This window comes from Elgaria multicarinata, chromosome 6, assembly GCF_023053635.1.
Source record: "Elgaria multicarinata webbii isolate HBS135686 ecotype San Diego chromosome 6, rElgMul1.1.pri, whole genome shotgun sequence".
NCBI lineage: Eukaryota > Metazoa > Chordata > Lepidosauria > Squamata > Anguidae > Elgaria > Elgaria multicarinata.
In genome coordinates this window covers 11,673,126-11,694,080 of record NC_086176.1, presented here as the reverse complement: position 1 = coordinate 11,694,080, position 20,955 = coordinate 11,673,126, and the positions used below count along the sequence as shown (strand labels likewise).

The following is a 20,955-nucleotide window of genomic DNA, read 5'->3' as shown; positions in this document are numbered from 1 at the left end:
TATGATGTCACAGCCAAGTGATAGGGCAGCCATGGTTAGAGTGCTGTCCTCTCCAAGGCCAGGGAAATGTGGGTTTAAATTCCTATACAACCACGAGGCTTACTAGTTGACCTTGGGCAGCCGCTATCTGCCATCCTAAGCTACCTCACAGGGTTATTGGAGGTAGCATACAATTGCGCGCCATTCTGAGCTCAGGTTGGATAAAAATAGGAAGTAAATGAAAATTCAAAGCTGTGAACCTTCCATGCGATAGGCGTTTTATTGCACACTCCTTACTGGGCACTCACGGAGTTTGCTCAGGTCCCTCAAATGACGTGGTCTGCCTCCCGCACGCCTTCTGACCTTTCTGGCCTTCCTTACGTGACAAAAAACCCACCCCTCTTTAAGTCCAATGTTTTTTTAAACTCAGAATCGCTGCTCTCTCGTGCTGTGTGCAGGAGAAGCAGCGCCATTAGAACAGCGGATTCAATGGGCCTTCTGCTTGTTGGGTACTTGAAAAGAGGAAGTAACTGAGGAGCGAAAACAGGGGTGGAGAAGCGACGGTAGGGAGCGTGTTAACCCCCGGTGCGATGGAGCTTGTCTCTCTGTAACCCCAAAATGACTTCCTATCCTTTCTCTTCCCTTCTTACACTGAAGTGGGATCACCAGAATCCCAGTTCAGGGAATTTGAGCCTGGCTGTTGTAGTAAAAGCAGCATAGCCCTGTGTTTGCTTGGCTCCCCATTCATTTCAGTGGGGATCCTTCCTTTAGAATTTCATTCCAGGGCTTGAGCCCGTTCACAGGCACGTGGACTTCTTCCCAATGAAACGGTGGCTTGAAAGCGCTCAAACTCCGACTGCCTGGCGAACTCGGTTTTGCGCCGCGTACGTGTGTAAATGGCACCAACATCCATATAAGGACACAAATCCGACGCAATGGCTCTCGATGCAAGCCGCGTTCGGGGCAGCCCTTAGGCGTGTAGGAAGTGGAGTGACTCCGACGAGGATCGTTTAACCGGGCCCTGCGGAAGCAGCAGGGACGCGGCAAAGCAGCAGCAGCAGCGCCAGCCGGGCGCGCCCTTTCTTCCTCCTCCAAGGGCGGCTCCGGCCCGGCGCGCACTTACGTGCCGAGGGGCGGCGCTGCTGCTGCCGTTGCTACCGCTGCACCCGCCGCCTCCTCCTCCTCCTCGCCAGTCCCAGTTCGGGAGTCCACCGGCGCCGCCTGGCTGGGAGCGGCCGCCCAAGGAGAAAGGATGCTCCGCCGAGTGCGGCGGCGGCGAAGGCGCAGGAGACGGGACCGCCCCGCGGCCACGCGCGACCCCAGCCTCCTCGCCTAGCGCCAGAAGCAGCCTCCCCCATGGCGAGCGCGGCGGCCCGGTCCCCCGCGAGGCTTGAGCGGCTCCGCCCGGCTTGCGGAGGGGCTCCCGGCGGCAGCGGGGCTGCCCGGGCCCTTTTCGACTCTCGTCTCCGCGCGCCCTAGGACCGCGCCGCCGCCGGCGCCATGGCCGAGACTGAGCGTCCCGAGGAGGCGGCCCGGCTGTGGCGAGACGCCGCCCTGCGCGCCGGGAAGCTGCGCAGCAACCTCCAGCAGCTGGAGCTCGAGTTGGGCGCCTCCCGGGAGGAGAGCGGCCCGGAGGCAGAGCCGGAGCCGAAGCCCTCTCAGCCGCCGCCGCCGCCGCCGGCTTCGCCGCTGGAGACGCTGAACCTGAGCGGGCGCGGCCTGGAAGAGCTGCCCGAGGGCTTGTGCGCCGCCGTGGGCAGCAGCCTGAGCGTCCTCTCGATGCGCAGGAACCGGCTCTCTCAGCTGCCCTCGGCCGCCGCGCTTCGGCACCTGGGCCGCTTGGCCGAGCTCGACCTCAGCCACAACCGCCTCCGCGGCCTCCGCGACGACGGCCTGGCGCTGGCGCTGCTGCGCGGGCTGCGGAAGCTCAGCCTCAGCCACAACCAGCTGGGCGCCGACGGCGACGGGACGCTGCCCGCCGGCCTGGGCGAGCTGCGGCAGCTGGAGGAGCTGGACTTGAGCTTCAACCGCCTGCGCCGCTTGCCCGAGGAGGCCCTGGCCCGCCTGCAGCAGCTGCGCGCCCTCGACGTGGACCACAACCTGCTGCCCGCCTTCCCCCGGGTGCTGCTGGAGCTGGGCGCGCTGGAGGAACTGGACTGCTCCGGCAACCGGCTGCTGCGAGCCCTGCCCGAGGGCATCGGCGCCCTGCCGCGCCTGAAAATCCTGTGGCTCAGCGGCACGGGCTTGGCGGCCTTGCCGGAGGGCTTGTGCCAGCTGGGCAGCCTGGAGAGCCTCATGTTGGACGGGAACCGCCTGAGGGCCCTGCCGGCGGGTTTCGGCTGCCTGCAGCGCCTCAAGATGCTGAACCTCTCGTCCAACCTGCTGTCTGACTTCCCTGCGGCTGTGCTGGCCCTGCCGGGCTTGGAGGAGCTCTACCTGAGTCGCAACCAGCTCACCCTGCTGCCCGCTGGGCTGTGCCAGCTGTGCCAGCTCCGCACGCTGTGGCTGGACAACAACCGCATCCGCTACCTGCCCGACTCTATCGTCCAGCTCCGTCAGCTGGAGGAGCTGGTGCTGCAGGGCAACCAGATTGCCATCCTGCCCGAGGGGTTTGGGCAACTCAGCCGGGTCACCCTCTGGAAGGTCAAGGACAACCCGCTGATCCAGCCCCCCTACGAGGTGTGCATGAAGGGCATCCCGTACATTGCGGCCTACCAGAAGGAGCTGGCCCACTCCCAGCCTGCTCTGAAGCCCCGTCTCAAGCTAGTCCTTATGGGCCTGAAAAATGCAGGCAAAACTCTGCTAAGGAAGTGCCTCATGGAGGAAGAAGAGGAGGAGGAGGAGGAGGGCCAGGGGCAGGCAGATTCACCCTTAACTGCAGCCAACCAGGATTCTGGGAAAGGCCAGGCCAGGGGGTGCTTCATACGGCCCCTGAGAAATCTGCCCCAGCCTCTGTCTCCAAAAGCACAGCCACACCACCGTCCCATTGTTGAGCAGCCAGAGGCTTCATCCCTGAAATGCTCCCATTTCGGATATATTTCCTCTGAGCAGTGGGATATGATCTTCAATCCATCCCCAAAAGCTGCTGGGCAGACCCAGGTAGGAAGCTTTGCTGCTGAGCAGCACAATGAAGTTCCGCCATCTCCCTCATCCAAAACAAACGGGGAAACGCACTTCGGCTGTTCTCCACCGCCACGGCCCCTTCTGCCCCTGGCTCCGTATGCAGCAGGGCTGCCAGGCAGTAGCCAAGGCATAGAGGTGGCAGACTGGACGGCGGATGCAGAGAGGGGTCTGACTTTCATTGTTTACGAGCTGGCAGGAGACCCAAGTTACGATGTGATCCAGCCCTTCTTCCTCTCTCCTGGAGCCCTCTACGTGCTGGTGGTGAACCTTAGCACTTACATGCCACAGTGCTTTTATCCTTCGGTGGGACACTTCCTGCACTGGCTAGGGGCGAAGGTGCCGCATGCGGTGGTGTGCATGGTTGGCACCCATGCAGACCTGTGTGCAGAGCGGGAGGTGGAGGAGAAGTGCTTGGACATCCACCGTCAGATTGCCCGGCAGGAGAAGTGTGATTACGAGGGCCTCCAGAGTTTGGCCCAGCAGGTGGATGAAGCCCTGGGGCAGGATTTTGACCTGCGCTGCTCCAGTCCTCACGTTGCCTTCTACGGGGTGTCGGACAAAAACCTCCGTCGCAAGAAAGCTCAGTTCCAGTATCTGCTCAACCATCGGCCGCAAATCCTCTCCCCAGTCTTGCCTATCAGCTGCTGGGATTGCTGCCAGGTACGCCGTTTGCGGGAGAAGCTCCTTTCTGTGGCGGAGCACAGAGACATCTTTCCCAACTTGCACCGGGTGCTGCCAAGATCTTGGCAGGTGCTGGAGGAGCTGCACTTCCAACCACAAGCCCAGCAGCTGTGGCTCAGCTGGTGGGACTCAGCTCGGCTCGGCCTGCAGGCAGGACTGACGGAGGACCGTCTCCAGAGTGCCCTTTCCTACTTGCATGAGAGTGGAAAGCTGCTGTACTTCGAGGAGCACTTGACCCTGCGCGAATACGTTTTCCACAACTTGCCCAGGCTCATTGACATTCTCAATGTCTTCTGCCAGCGGGATGCCGCGGTGTTGCTCCAGAAGCTGCTCAGCAACGCCCATGTGGACGAGTTGAAGGCCGCGCAGCTCCACCACTATGTGGAGGGGTTCTTGCTCCATGGGCTTCTCCCTGCCCATGTCATTCGTCTGCTCCTGAGGCCCCACATACAGAGCAGAGAGGACCTGCAGCTCATCCTGGAGCTGTTGGAAAAGATGGGACTCTGCTACTGTGTCAACAAACCCAAATCCAAGCCCTTGAACGGGGCGACTGCATGGTACAAGTTCCCCTGCTATGTGAAGAACGAGATGCCCCATGCAGAGGCATGGATCAATGGTACCAACCTGGGTGGACAGTCCTTCGTTGCCGAACAGTTGCAGATTGAGTACAGCTTCCCCTTCATCTTTCCACCTGGGCTGTTTGCCCGCTACAGTGTCCAGATTAACAGCCACGTGGTTCAGCGATCTGATGGGAAATATCAGATCTATGCGTACAGGGGAAAGGTGCCTGTAGTGGTAAGTTACAGGCCTGCCAAAGGCAGCCAGCAGCCAGATACTTTGTGTATTGCTAGTCATGCATCCCTACCAAATATATGGACAGCCTGGCAGGCCATAACCCCGCTAGTGGAAGAACTGAATGTACTGCTTCAAGAATGGCCAGGCCTGTACTATACCGTGCATGTCCTCTGTTCCAAGTGCCTTAAGAGAGGGTCGCCCCACCCGCACACCTTTCCAGGTAAGAAACTTTAAATACTTGATTGCCGTATTAAGCACAGCGTGTGTGTCACTGGGTGAATCTAGGTAACTGTTTGTCAAGTGGTCGCTTGCAGCTGCGTGTGTAATTGCCTTGTACTCTGGTGGGTACGTGGTTACAGACCACCATTTTACCACATGTTTGCATCAGACGTGTGGTGAATTTCCCCTTGCCACTTGACAGGATGATGCACCTGGTGTTATACTGGCAAACTGACTTCTGCAAGGCGAGAAAGCTTCCTCCAGGAGCAATGAGGGATTTTAAGACTTCCCTCTTTGCCAGGTTTCTGATCAGATGTGGGAATGTGGTCATATTCTCCTTACTACTTGGCAGAACAGTATGTGGGATCGTTTTACTAGACGCCTGCACTTGATGTGTAGGGAAATCCCCCTTATTATGGTGAAGCAGATAAGCCCCTACGGATGGCCGGACTATCCTGGCGTGTCGCTTTGTCAGCTGTATAATCCTGTCAAGTGATAACTAAGACTTTCCCACACATCAGATGCAGATATGTGGTAGGGTGTGTGGTAAAATGGCTGTCTGTATCTCTCCCAAATAACTAACAGCTACCTTTGGTAGCCTTTTTTCAACTGATTCACCAAGTTAGCTACTAGCTACACACTCACTGTGGTAATTTATGGCATGGTAAGTGATCATTTGTATTAAATTCCCCCTTAGCTGTTCAGTAGGCAGCATTGTGTAAGAATTCCTCTTTGTCTTGCTTTTGTCTGTTGATATGTAGCATATGTTGATGGAGTAATTGAAGTTACAGGGATGCTGCTTTATTTAGGCCTGCCGGTTCTTCCGTGTGCTTGTGATACCAGCCTTCCCCAACCTGGCGACTTGCAGATGTGTCTGACTACAACACCCATCATCCCCAGACAACAGGCTGGAGATATTGGGAGCTGTAGTTCTCAACATATTTGGAAGGCACCAGGTTGGGGAAGGTCGCCGTACACAGTTCATCGTTTATCTCTTTATTAGAGCCATATGCTTTTCCTGTTCTCCTTACTTCAGATAATTTTGCAGCTTTCTATAAATTGCTCTGAATTTTAACAGGCCTGCAAAGACTGCAGCCTATCAGCCATGTGCTCTGGCCCAACCAAATGATTGGGCAATCTCTCCTCACCCCTCTTTGTTGTCTTTTCCCATCTCAGGCATGCAACAAGGGTGCCTGGAACGCCGTAATATGTGGCTAGTGGCCCACAAGTTGTACAGGCCAAACGAACAACATGTCAATGTATTCTTAATGCTTTTGAATGTTCATAAAACACAAATGTCTTGCAGGGATATTTGTTTTAATTAACAGTTTTAATTGGTTTTCAAGAAGTATAGAAAAATAGGGACAAACAATATCTGATAACAGGATTTTCATCATAATTGCCTGTGAAGGAGAAACCACTCACCTTGGATGTGCAGATTGTTGTTCTTTCCCCCCAGAAAGTTTATTTTATTTATTGCATTTCTATACCGCCCAATAGCCGGAGCTCTCTGGGCGGTTCACAAAAATTAAAACCATTCAAAGTATAAAACAACAGTATAAAACCATACTATAAAATACAGTATAAAAGCTCAACCAGAAAAAAACAGCAGCAATGCAAGATTACAAATTTAAAACACCAAGCTAAAAATTTTTTATAGACTGTTAAAATGCTGGGAGAATAAAAAGGTCTTCACCTGGCATCTAAAAGCATATAATGTAGGTGCCAAGCGAACCTCCTTAGGGAGCTCATTCCACAGCAGCGAAGGCCCTCCTCCTGGTAGCCACCTGCCTCACTTCCTTTGGCAGGGGCTCGTGGAGAAGGACTCCTGAGGATGACCTTAGGGTCCGGGTAGGTACATATGGGAGGAGAAAGTTGATGGTGACTTGAGAGATTTGCTACCTGTGATATGTACCTTTGTCCCACTTTCTCCTCTGGTGAACAGGTTTTGTAGATTTTTCTGCTGCTTCAATAGAAATGTCGACCAGAGGAAATCGTAGACAAAAGCAAGTGTGTGTGTGCGTGCTATTATTATTATTATTATTATTATTATTATTATTATTATTATTATTATTATTATTTTATTTTTATAGCACCATCAATGTACATGGGAACTGATGCCTTTCTCAATGCCCATTTTAATTCTCTCGGAGAGCACCTCAGGAACCATAGAATTTTTCAGGGTCCCCCTCCCCTGCCCTTTTGCAGCTGCTGCAGAAAGAACTGTGGGCACCTGCTTTCTGGGGTCACAAAAGCGGCCTTGTAGAGGTCTCAAAGGGGGCTTTCCAGTGGGTGAGGAGGGGAGAGAATAGGCCAGGTTACAAAAACCCTATGGCCTCTCCAGCCTCAGTCCCGCAAGGGGCGCTTCCTCTAGACAGGCTCAGAGGCCCTGCTGGCTGCAGCCTGGCAAAGCATTGGATACTTGGAAGCCTTTGAGTTCTGAGGTTTTCATCTAACAGGGGCGCAATCCATAGTGTTGCATCCTTAGACACTGTCTGTAGCTGTACACTGTCAATCCCCCAAACCAGATACTCGGGCAGAGTTCCTTTATCTTCAGCAGGAGTGTCTTTAGAATCCAGTGTTTGGAAGGCTACTTTGGTGGTTCGATAAACAGATGGTTCAGGAGTTACTCACCCTTGATTGTGCAGCGACTTCTCTCTGACTGCCAGGACTATCATGGGTTGTGCTGTGTTCAGACATGTAACAAGAGTGCTGGAGAGAATGTATATAGAGCAATGCAGTTAATTCCTCCAATCCTTTGTTAGTTATTTCCACAAATTCCTCTTTCTGTAGGTTCCCCCCCCTTCTATTAGCAGCTAGTTTTGTCCTTTGTATGATTTTTTTTAAAAAAAAATGACGTGTGTTAACTGATTTTTCCATCATAAGAACTAAGGATGTTTAACATTGCCTGCTAAGGACTTTAACATTGTATCAGCAAAGGGTGGGATGTATTTGTGGAGTAGCGTATTGCCCGTCGTTATGAGGGGAGGTAAGGGCATTATATCTCTATGTACAATGCAGCTCTTTCATGGCATCCCTGAGCCCCTATAGATGGCCAGATTGCTATACCTTTGGCTGAGCTCTCTCACCTTTGGGTACTTTGACTTTCTGCATCATTCTGCGATGTAGGACATACCACACATCAAGTGCCAATGTGTAGTAGAATGGTCATCTGTATGGGCTTCCCATCAGTGTTGGTAGGCCGTCCCCACCCCACCATGGTGACATTGTCTGCAAGTGCAGCACTTTATATCTTTCCCAGCAGGAGTCCATAGCAGCCATGATGAAGGAGAAAGTAAAGAATGTGTTTGGAGACACTATTCGGGTTCAGGGCTAAACCTATGTCTGCCCTGGTAAGGATTATTTGAAGTGAGGTTTGGTTTTGGTTTCCTCTTAACTGTGTCCTAGTTTGCATTGTGCAAGAGAGTGTGTGTGGTGTGTGTGTGAGAGAGAGAGAGAGAGAGGAAAAAATCACCCACAAGTGATGATGGCTGTGGTGGTGACTCACAACTTTCTTCTGTGTCTGGGTTCACACAGTCACTGCAGCCCACCATGGCTTAATTAAGCCACAGTGTGTTGCGGTACATGCTGGCAGCCATTTTAAATATTCTACCCCCAGGAGGGGGTTGCCATGGTTTGTCGCGTTGTCTGAACCTAGGGTGACCATATGAAAAGGAGGATAGGGCTCCTGTATCTTTAACAGTTGTATTGAAAAGGAAATTTCAGCAGGTGTCATTTGTATATATGAAGAACCTGGTGAAATGTCCTCTTCATCATAGCAGTTAAAGCTGCAGGTGCCCTGCCCTCTTTTAAATCTGGTCACTGTAGTATAGCTCCTGAACCTTTAACTGTTGTGATGAAGAGGGAATTTCACCAGGTGCGACATGCATACAAATGACACCTGCTGAAATGCCCTTTTCTATGCAACTGTTAAAGATACAGGAGCCCTGTCCTCCTTTTCATATGGTCACCCTACTGAACCCAGGAGGCAAGGGTTATTTGAGGGTTAAGCAACTCTCATATAATCAATGGTCTGTTGTAGGGTTATTTGAGGTTGTTTAACCTTCAAACAAACTTTGCCACCCAGGTTCAGACAACACAACAAACCATGGCAAACCCCTGCTGAGGGTTGAATATTCAAAACGGCCACCGGCACACATTGCAACCAATCATGGTTTAAATGAGCCACGGTGGGCTGCAGTGATCATGTGAGCCAGCCCAGTGAGATAGTTGGAGACTTTCTGATGATGATTATTTAACATTCATTGCTTGTCTGTAACTGGTTGATACTTCCCTGCTTTCGTAATGCAGACTTGAGTCGGAATGCTAGAATAGTATTTTTGGCAAGCAGACCTTATGCTGGCATAAAATCAAGTCAAAATTCTGACCTTAATAAGCAATGTGTTTATGGGACCTTTCTTTTAACAATCAAAGTAGTTGGAACTGTGTTCTGTAAAGATGGATTGAGGGGGTGGGATTGAGCACACTTTACTCAAATGGTATATTAGTTTTTGACTTGTTAGAAATTTTATTAGACTGTGGTCCTTTTCTCTGGCTTGCTACTATTATTTGTACATGCTTGGAAGTAAGCTAAATATGACAAACTTTAGAGAACTCAATGGTCAGATTTGTGGTAGACAAAGCTTGCTCTTGAATCTATTCATGTGGCAAGCCCCTATTGATTTGCAGGATTGGGATCACACATCAATTTTCTGCTATAGAGATAAGGAGGTTAGATTTGTGAGCTGCAGTCATGCATGGCTCTATCAATGCAGGACTTTTCATAATGGCTCATTTAATTCTTGGAAATTTCTTTGTCTGGTAGCTGTACAGACCTTATAACCTTTGGTATGTATAGCATATTGTGAGATTGGGAATCTGTCAGTGTCCTTAATAGCAGTTTTGTGATCCTGTGCATTTTCACATTAAATGGTATTTAATTACATAGCTATAAAGAAATTGCAGGTTGCTCTATATATGAGAATAATTACAATAGGATTGAGCCTAGAGAGAGCATCTAGTGCCTGGTGGGCCTTGTGTGCTTGTCATACCTCTTGTTACTTTTATAGCACCAATAGTGTATGTACACAGAGTGGCACAAGCAAAAAAGATAATTCCTTGCACCTAGGGTTGCCATATGTCCTGGAAAACCGGGAATGTCCCGATTTCCAGGAGATTCTGAAATGTCCCGACCGGCTGGGCAAGAATCCTGGATTCCTGGTCCAGCTGGCCAGAGAAATTCTGACCTCCAAAATGGTTCCTTGAGCCTGTTCAGCGAAGCGGCAGCAGCAGAGAAAAAGACGCATCAATCCGCTGCTTTTTCCAGAGCATCACCGCTCCTCCACAGGGTCACCTGAGTTACTCACCGAGACTCACCTTATTGTGCCTGCGGCTGCATAGGAGAAGAAGAACAGCAAGGAAAAGCGCACGTGCTCTGCTCAGGCTACCTGAGTCCCATGCAATGCAAAGGAGGTTGGTGAGCTTGGCTGGTTGTAGTCAGACCTTTAGGGTAAGCGCGGGGCGGAGCTGCTGGGTTATTTGTGGGGGAAGAGAGTTTTGTGGGGGACATGGAGGAGGGAGCGAGTGGGGGACGAGGGGGTGAAGGAGAGGGGAGAAAGGAAAGGAAAGTCACTCTCCCCCCCCCCCCCCAAAATCGACCATCATAATCCACCTCCTTGGATTTGGGTTGCAAGGCTCAAATCTGTTACTTGGAAGTAAGTTGCAGTGGATTTAAGATGTCTGGTTTTACAGTGGCTGATGTTTTAATTGAAAAATTGGGCTTTGCAAAAATTGGGCTTTCCCTAGACCTTTACATATTGCCCATTTTTTAAAAAAACAAAACAAAACCCTAGTGCCCCCCCCCCCCAATTGTCCTGGTTTTTTGGATTCAGAATATGGCAACCCTGCTTACACCCAAGGTGTTTACAATCTATGTTTTGACACTAAAGAAGATGGCAAGGGTGGAAAAGCTAAGAAAATGCAGTTGAACATGCTGGCAGCCCAGTGCTGTGCTTCTGCTATCCTAAACTTTATAATATATTGTTAGGGAAGTCATTTACTCCAGAAATGAGCCAGAAGGAAATGAGCAACTTTTAGTGAGAAAAGTTCCTATTTCTCTCTATAGTTGCTGTTGGAAATGGGTCTTCCTGTTAGTTACTATTATTTGTCTTCCTGTTGGTTCCTATAATATCTGCATTCAGGCATGGATAACTTTGCAGCTGACTAACTAGCAAACAACATTTTAGATTCAAGTATATCTACGGGGGGGAAATGCCAGAACACCATGGACCACAAGCTGAAATCATTCAATGACAACAAGATGAACCCAAGAGGATACTGATTAAAGGCTCTGCTATTTTCATAGAATCATAGAATAGCAGAGTTGGAAGGGGCCTACAAGGCCATCGAGTCCAACCCCCTGCTCAATGCAGGAATCCACCCTAAAGCATCCCTGACAGATGGCTGTCCAGCTGCCTCTTGAAGGCCTATAGTGTGGGAGAGCGCACAACCTCCCTAGGTAACAGATTCCATTGTCGTACTACTCTAACAGTCAGGAAGTTTTTCCTGATGTCCAGCTGGAATCTGGCTTCCTTTAACTTGAGCCCGTTATTCCATGTCGTGCACTCTGGGAGGATCGAGAAGAGATCCTGGCCCTCCCCTGTGTAACAACCTTTTAAGTATTTGAAGAGTGCTGTCATGTCTCCCCTCAATCTTCTCTTCTCCAGGCTAAACATGCCCAGTTCTTTCAGTCTTTCTTCATAGGGCTTTGTTTCCAGACCCCTGATCATCAGGTCACCTTCATCATTGGATTACCAATAGGGGGAATTTCTTCCTGGGAAGAGATTAGTGAGGCCCTAAAAAAATATTTTTAAAAGTGCCAGGACTAAGTAGTTCAGCTGGCAAGAGAAATCTTTTTTTTTTGTTAAACATTGTAAGCACCATGCTTTGAAATCTCTTTCTCCCTTTTCTAAACAAGGGAGAAGAAGTACATTTTGAAGAATGGTTGACTATACATTACTGCCAGTTGTTCAGCCTATTAAAAAGAGACAGAAAATAAAGGACTATGTTTTGTGGAGCTTGGAGCAGTTTTAAATAAAATAGTGATGGGGTGTTTTTGCATAAACTTCTTTACTCCTCCACCCCCTTGCTTTCTCCTGGCTATACGGGTTTTGTTAAAAAATTTTTTAATGTAACACTTAGTTAGCCTCTAAGGCCTTGTCCTAAGGTTTTAGAACATTTTCAAGTCTCATGAGCAATACCGGATGACTTCCACAGCATAAAGTGGTCTTCACTGAAATTAAGTCTTAAAAGTATGGCTTTTTGGAATGTTTAATTATTTGTAGGCTGGCATGAGTGCTAAATGGATGAAAAGCAGCCTAGGAAAATTCAAATAAAACTTATGCAAATACTTACTCTTGGTCATGATGATTCCTAAATGCAGACATAATACTGGTTCCCTAAAAAGTATGGTTTACAAATTAGGAGCCACCCTTGGGAACACATGCTCGCTCCTTCTCTCACCACTAACAATGGTTTCACAGTGGTATGAGGTTCACTCATAAGCATTGTTTGCAAACCTACTTGAAATCATGGTTCGATTTGTGGTTCATAAGGGAACCGTGATTTATTTAAAGTTGTGCTTTACATAGGTGCACATGTGACTAAACCCTAGTTAAAGTTGACAGGGAAAGGAGGGGGCAAATCACCTTGGGAGGGCTTCTGATTTGAAAATCATGTTTTCTGGGGAGCCATTATTACCTCTACACTGGAGTATGTTGCTATAAAGGTCCCAAGAGGAACTAGAGGTAAACTCTTCCTAGAGACATGTGGTTTGGTTGGTATGGAAATGCATTCACAGAAAGATTTGTGTATGGAGAATGAAATTGGGTGGCAAAAATACATGCATTTTTAGAAAATGGTCAGCAAAAATAAGAATGAGCTTCTATATTAAAGGGGCCACGTGTTGTACTTAGCATTCAATGCCATAGGTTTTATGTTGAATTCCACATCCTTGTTTTGGATATGCTTTGTTAATCTACTACGCAATTTGTTCCAGGGACAAATAATGCATGTTTTAAAAGAAGCGTTCAAAAGCGTGCAACAGTGCAATATGGCTGCAAGAAAGGCAAATGCTATTTTGGGTTGCATTAATAGAAGTATAGCTTCCAAATCACATGAGGTACTGGTTCCTCTCTATTCGGCCCTGGTTAGGCCTCATCTAGAGTATTGCGTCCAGTTCTGGGCTCCACAATTCAAGAAGGAAACAGACAATCTGGAGCGTGTTCAGAGGAAGGCAACTAGGATGATCAGGGGTCTGGAAACAAAGCCCTATGAAGAGAAACTGAAAGAACTGGGCATGTTTAGCCTGGAGAAGAGAAGATTTAGGGGAGACATGATAGCACTCTTTAAATACTTAAAAGGTAGTCACACAGAGGAGGGCCAGGATCTCTTCTCGATCCTCCCAGAGTGCAGGACACGGAATAACAGGCTCAAGTTAAAGGAAGCCAGATTCCAGCTGGACATCAGGAAAAACATCCTGATGGTTAGAGCAGTACGACAATGGAATCAGTTACCTAGGGAGGTTGTGGGCTCTCCTACACTAGAGGCCTTCAAGAGGCAGCTGGATAACCATCTGTCAGGGATGCTTCAGGGTGGATTCCTGCATTGAGCAGGGGGTTGGACTTGATGGACTAGTAGGCCCCTTCCAACTCTGCTATTCTATGATTCTATGATTATCCCATAGTTAGGGTAATCACATTTCAAAAATCCTTTAGGACACACTGTTGGGGGATTGAAAGAGTGGCTTTTCCCATTTCCCCCCAAAATACATCCAAATATATTCCAGAGTCTCAACAATGTAACCTCCAGCGTGCACTGTGAGTTGATAAAAGAGGACTGGTCCCAGATACACACTCTGAAAGAGTGGAAAGAACTCACCCTATTATCTCACCAATCGTCTTGATTATATGAGGGGAAGTGGGTTAACTCTGATTGGTTAAGTGGTTTTGAGAAAGTTCCGTGAAGTGTGGAATGATTATTATAATCCTAATCCAATTTAATGACACTGAGGATAGAACTGAGAGTTGATGTTTGTTCCCGATTAATTAGTTTGTGCTAAAATCGTGTAATCTTGTGAATACCTCCTTCGAAATGTGTAGATCTATTTCTACTCCGGCCCATCTAGCAAGAGCAGTTCACCTAACACATACAGAATAGTCATGTGGTATGGCTCTGATGAGACTGCACGTTAATGCATGTTTTTACACAAGAGAACATTCAACAAGTCCTTGGACTTGCCTGGGTTGCTGTAGTCAGCCCCATTGAAATCCGTGGGTTTAATTTCTGAGCAAACATGAATGTGATCTGGCTGTTAGAAAGGTTTTATGAACCTGCAGTTGTGTATACTGAAAGAGCATACAGCATTGAGTGATAGGTACATTATTAACATGTGTGATGTTTCAGAATTAGAGCATTGTTCTCATAATTTGTTCAGACACGCAAAGCAATAGAAAAAGGACAGTAGTAGCCTTTGTGAAGCTGCTTTTTTTCTTTGCTGGATTTTTAATGAGGAACTGCGTCTCTATGAGAAACTACATTTGTTTTCTCCTAAATGAAAGAAGTCAATGGAGTTATTTTGTTGTTTGTACTAAATAGTTCAGCTCATCTTCAGAACTCAAGAATCCATCGCATTGCAAAGCTGACTATGAAATACAATACAATTCATTCTCTGAAAATATTTTGCTGCCTCCCATGGAAGGGGCTTTGTAGAGCAGAAAAGCAACTCATCCATAGTGGGGCCCTCTAATTAGCAAGTGCCACTTTGAGCAAAAGGAGAAATGGTGTAGTAGTGGTATTGCTACATTTCCATCTGCCTGTTAAGCCTGGTAAAATGGCACCTTACTTACAGCTGCTGTACAATCCGCAATTGAGAAGAGCATTTTTGTTAGCTAGGTGCAATGCCCTTCCCTCTGCATTACTAACGGGGCGGTTCAGAGGTATACCATATTTAGCCAGGTTATGTTTATGTAGTGGGGGTTGTATTGAGACCCATGAACATATATTTTTACACTGCCCTCTCCACGTATCCCAACGGAAGAGATATCTGGGAAAGATCCTATTAAATTGTCAAGGATCCGCAAGAGTCCACTCTACGGACTCTATTATCTGCGGAGGGGGGGGGGGAAATGCTTGAAAATGTTGCATTATTTGCCCATTATGTAATGACCTATCAAAGACTGGGAGCTACACCCAGAGGCATGGTGGAATAGTCAGCAGGGAGATTAGTACTGTCTACTATACTAGCAGGCTGAATTGCACAATGTAAGAGTACTAGTTTGTCTGGAGGATGTCAAGATGTTTTTGTATGGTTTGTGGTTGTTTTATGCCAATAAAGGTACATTGATTGATTGATTGATAGTGGTATTGAATACCACGTAGATGGTATACTCGGAAATAAACATGTCTAGGATAATGCAGGGCCCATTATGTTAATTAATTTATTTATTTATCTTGGTTTTCAAGGGTCTAATACAGTTTTGACAAACAATTTTAAAAAGCACATGGTATAGTCCCCCTAGAAGTATATCGCTTCAGAATGCACATTGCAGATCTTATTATTATTATTATTATTATTATTATTATTATTATTATTTGTTACATTTCTATACTACTGTTTCTCCCTCGGCAGTTAACAAAAGATTAAAACATTAAAATGATACACAAAATTTTAAATCTTAAAAACATACAGCAGTATACACAAGAGAACATATATCTAAAAACAACTTTGAGCAATCAGCCAAACCTAAAAAACACACCATATTGACCCTGTTCAGAAGACACGCTAAGTCACAGTGGTTAAGCATTTAAAGCTAAACATTACGGGTTAGCGTGTTGCGTGAATCATGGCATAGCGTGCCACGTGAACCATTCCTAACCACGTTGGCTACATAATCAAGGTTTAAATACGCTCACTCACCATTTGCTGCAAAAGGGTAGGTGGCACATTCTCCATTAGACACTGTTGGAGCATGAAACCCAACACTAGCTCATCAAGGGCAGAATCCTATGTGTACTTACCATCTTACGCATGTTTAGACATCGTTGACTGGAGAATGATGGGAGTTGCAGGATTTTTTTTCCTGCAACATTCTTGAGTTCTTGGTTTTTGTAAGAAGACTTAGGAAAGTACAGAAATGTAAGAGGGAGGGGCAACACAGGGATCTAGAATGATCTTAGGGGAGTCTTCTATTGGCTCAAGCATTACTGATAAGGTAGCCAAGATTTTGAGTTGCAAAGAATTCACCTTAGAAAAGTGCTTGCTATTGGAAGTGCCATAGAGATTGTCAGATTTAAATAAACCATTTTACAAAATAAAACTTTAAAATAAAACCAGCTATGACTGCAATCCTATATACACTTACCTGGAAATATCTCTCAGTGACCCCAATGGGACAGGGTAGATAGGCAAGGGGACCGCAGAAGAATGTTGGCTTCCCATTGCCTCTGTATGATTTGCCCTTGAGGAGATAAGCTCTGGAGAGAGAGCAGAACCAGCTGGAGAAGAAAGCATGAGAGCTCTGTCTGGTACAGGCCGGCCTGTGTCTGGGGCCTCCTCCTCTACTTCAGAGTCTGATTCTGATTGTTTACCTGAAACACCTTCTTCCAAAACAGGGGGAGCAGGGCTTCTGGACATGGCACAGCGGCATTGTTGATTTGTGACTTGGCAGTAGGAACTGGGTTCCAGGTTCAGTGTTAATTCCTCTACACACATCCCTCCAGCATTGGTTAGTTTTTACAGCTAGGCTAGAGCTTGCCTCCACCCCTTCCCCGTTCATTAAAGCATCTCATTTTCTGGCCTATAACCAAAGACTACAGAAAGTGCCAGGACTAATTAAACCGTATGACATAAACATGCATCTACTTCAAAGCTCATGTGGCATTTAATAGTGCTCTTTCTGTGCTGTTTTTTGATTGGCTTTGCGTGTTTTGAAGAACTAACCAATCTATTCCACTTTCTTAACTCCCCAAAATTAGATATTCCTACTGCAGAGCGTAGGTTTTGGGTGTGCAGTGCTTTAGAAATATAACTACATGGTTGCTGGATCAGATATTCAGCTGTCTTAACATGCATCCAATGCAAATTGTCATTAAAGCCATCTATACATACACATCATTTGTATTCATAACGAAGATCTGTACAGGACTATTGTGAATCCTTACTTGCGCACTTAAAATTGTCTGATTGCTAAACTATAAATAAAGGTAAACAATTAAAAAATAAATCCACCAAGAGAAAAGTGAGTATTGTGACCTGCATATACCGATTCAGCAAATGTGCAAAGTAAGAGAAATTATACACAATGTATTAATCTTTTGATAATTATGGGACAGAAACTATGCGGTGCACTGAAGTCATGCTGTAACCCAACCTGTGGAAATTTAGTGAAGCCTCCTTCTGGTTTCTAAGCTTTCAGAAGACATTGCCCATATATTTTCAGGCTTAACTTCCCAGCCATAGGAGCTGGAAAATTGCTTTTTAAATGAGAGCTCAGATTCTCAAGAAACCATTCAATCATGTTTCTGGCCTCTTCTGCAATCCTGTGGAATTGCACCATTCATACAGGCCTGAATATAAAATGTAAAACCCTGAAGTTGAATTTCAGTAGATGCAAATATGTCCATCTGTTAAAAATTGGGTTATGCACATCTGTTCGTCCTAAAATGGATGCAAGGGTACCTTGGAAATTCCCTTTTTAGCAAACCTCCAGCGTCGGAGAAATGGAAACATTAACTTTATATTCCCTTGTTACCTAGAGGAAAGAAAATCTCGGGGTGGATAAGTCATGAATTTGGGGAGTGGGGCTAGAGAGGGTCCAGGTCATAAGCCCTTGAATCTGAAATGGAAACTTAAAATATCCCTGGATAGGAAAAGGCCGGAATAGGTATATGCCATAGGCCCTGTGCTGTGCAAACCAGTTAGAGAATAGGGAGTTCTTGACCCCAAATAACACTTTGCGTATGCTCTATTTCTACTCTAAGAAAGAATGACAATACATTTCTATTTTGGGAACATATTATGACTGTATACAGAACCAAGTAGTAAGAATTTTGGAGCATTTGTGATCTGATTACTAGTTATTTTAAATTAAATTTAAAACATTTAAACCTATTAATTTTAAATAACTATTGAATAGATTGCAAATACTCCAAAATTCTTACTGTTCAGTTCAGGACATAGCCATAGCTTTTAAATTATATATTGTTTCAACAATTGGATCATGGTTTAATTTGTTTTTAACAGTGCATAGTTATTGATTTATACTGTATGTTTTTACCTGTGTGCCGCTCTGAGATCTTAATAATATAGGGCGGGATATAAAGGTTTTAAATAAATAAATAAATAAATAATGCAGTCACAAAATGTAGCAATGTCATTCCTTCTCGCAGTTGCAGAAATAGAATTTGCACAAAATGGAAGCCTGGTGAATCAGTGGTGAATCACAAAGTATGGGAGCTCCTTATCTTTTATTTATTTTTATTTGTTTATTTATTTAAAACATTTATATCCTGCCCTATATCATTAAATCTCAGGGCTGCGTACAGATAAAAGCATACAGTATAAAACAGTAAATATACACAACTAAAAACAAATTAAACCATGAACCAAGTTAAAACAATATATAATTTAAAAGCAGTAAAAACAATTAAAACAATGTGCCATCTTAGTGAATTTAACCATTAAAGGCTTTGTTAAAAAGCCATGTTTTCACTTTGCGCTGGAATCTTGTGGAGAAGCTCTAGCATTAAATCGTGGGGGAAATGTGGACCATACTAATCTGGAAGTTTTCCTTCTGTTTGGAAGACTTTTCTACCTTACACAGAAGCTAATAAGGTGTTTGCTGGTAAATCCCAACATTTTAGCTCTGCATTTACTTATTTGAACCTGCTTTTTCATCTGTTGTGAAAGATGCTTATCCCAACGGAGTGGTTCTGTGGTACAAAGCGGATTCTATGCTGGTGGAAGGATGAACTATATTTCAGATTGCAATGGGCTACAATTTAAAGTAATAACATACACAGTGAAGGAACTGTTTTTGGAATAAAAATTAATAAACACATTTTTTTAAAAAAAGTACAATAAAACATCCTGTTTTATTTTACCATCTTAAAAACAACAACCCATAATATAACCACACTCTTATTTCTAGCATGCTGGCCTTCTTTTCCTTGAAACTTGTTCTCTTGAAATACAAGTCCTTGTTGGCTACTGTGGCAGGATGGGGAAGGCTTGGAGCGGTTGAAATAGATGTACTGCTGTACTAATTATAGAAGGCGTTTCATTTCACCAGGAGGATTAAACCCGGAGTTTTTGACTTTTAAAAATACCTTGTATGGTTCAGTGTTAGGTGCTCTCTTCTCTGCTTTATCTCACGGGCTTGTGTTAGCTTTAACCACCATGATATAATTAATACAGTTTGCAAGGCAGACTGAATTTAAACACAACAAGTAAAGGTCCTTTCTAGATAATCATCTCTGTTATTGGACTGTTATTTGAAGGGAAAGCGGTTAGTGGTGAAAGTCCATGTGAACTTGCTTTTGATTTGGTTTCTGTTCTGCGTAGCTGCAGTTGTGTAATGCATGACATCATTAATCCATTTGACATTACCAGTAGATTTAAAACTCTCCTAATCAGTATTCAATTTAAAAGAAATGTGATTTGTTTGGTACGCTTCTCTTTTTTGCATACTGTAAATAATAGAACATACAAAATGGCTTCAGTAGAAGGTTTTTGTGATGGATGATAGTTGTTTATATGACTTTTCAGGCGTGATTCTGCTCATAACAGCAAAATTAGATTAATTTTGGATTTTTAATCTACGAATAACCTGGGTTTGCCTGTTACGCAACAACCTCCAATTGGAGGTTGATAATGCAAAGCAGAAGCGGCTTGTGAGGCATGTGACCTGACAAATTGTGGGTTAATTAATTAACCCATGATTTCCTGCCATTACAGAGGAACAGGCCCAGTGTGTGGTGATGTGTGTTTTCTCATTGAGAGGTACATTATTTGGCTCCTGTGCACATGTAAAATTTTAGTTTGTGGGCAGCAAAAGTGTATATTCCAGGGCCGTAGATAATCTTAATCCATACCTAAAGTCCTTGAGGTCGTTTCTGGAGCCTGAAGTGTAGTATGCTGAAAGGTCATCTCTGTTGATCAGGCAAGGGTAGAAATCTGAGTGGGTCACCAGAAGTACATTGCTTTAGGCGCATTACAGGGTCTGCATTGTGATGTTACCTTCCACACAGTATTTAATTTCGAGTACCGAATCCTCTAACTTTACCTGAAGCCACCTCGTAAACATTTCCCATTTTGTAATTCTTGAAATGTGTGAATTCAGTGTTTCACTTGATTGGGTATTTCTACCAAAGTACCACAGCTAGTTCTGTTTAAATTCATTAAAATGGAATTAAGGTAAGAGTGCTCTGCTGGCTTTCTTTGAACTTCCCGTGAGTGTCTGGCATGAAAAGCTCTGGGTGTGTTGCACAGAATTCTGGGGTGTGTTTCAGAGTACATAGTCAGGTGATGTGGGGTGCTGCTCAGACCTGTTCAGTATCATCTTCACCTTTTGTGAATTGAGAATGTTCTCTGGAATGAACCCATTGCTGTGCTGGAAGGGTCCATACAATTTGGCTGGCCTTGGCAGTTATCCAAAATTGGTAGTTGCGAGGGCCCTTCCTCAAAGGTCAAGGACTACCTCTCAAAGGGTGGTGGTGGGCTTGTCCTTGACCTCACATTGCACCTTTGAAGAGCAAAGTCAAGAACGATCCGTTGCATTCTCTCCAAAGAGGATCATCCTCCCAGTTTTGCTTCACTTCAGGTGTACTCTTTCCAGGTCTGGGATTTGTCTCTGCTTTCTAGTTTGAGGTGCTCCACATGTTGCAGAAACACAGTGCCAAACCCTACCTCCCAACCTTGAAGTTGGAGAGAAGGAGAAGAAATTATCTCTGCAGTTGGGCTTGTTACATCTTCTACGCCCACAACCCATCTCTTGTCTGCTTTTGTCCTTTAATAGTCACTGAAAATGAGAACAAAGACGTCTTATTATCTACTAGCTTCTTCAAGGAAAGTGAAACGCTATCCCTGACACGGGTGTAATA

The 20,955-nt window shown here is 45.6% G+C and overlaps 1 protein-coding gene across 1 annotated transcript in view; it reads left to right on the top strand.

Annotated features, from left to right (window-relative positions):
• The first annotated feature begins 1,479 nt into the window (after window positions 1-1,479).
• MFHAS1 (multifunctional ROCO family signaling regulator 1) overlaps window positions 1,480-20,955 on the top strand; it is a 41,944-nt gene continuing 22,468 nt past the window's right edge. Inside the window, exon 1 of the mRNA XM_063129029.1 lies at window positions 1,480-4,798. Coding sequence (XP_062985099.1) covers window positions 1,480-4,798 — 3,319 coding nt within the window. The remainder of the gene's footprint in view (window positions 4,799-20,955) is intronic.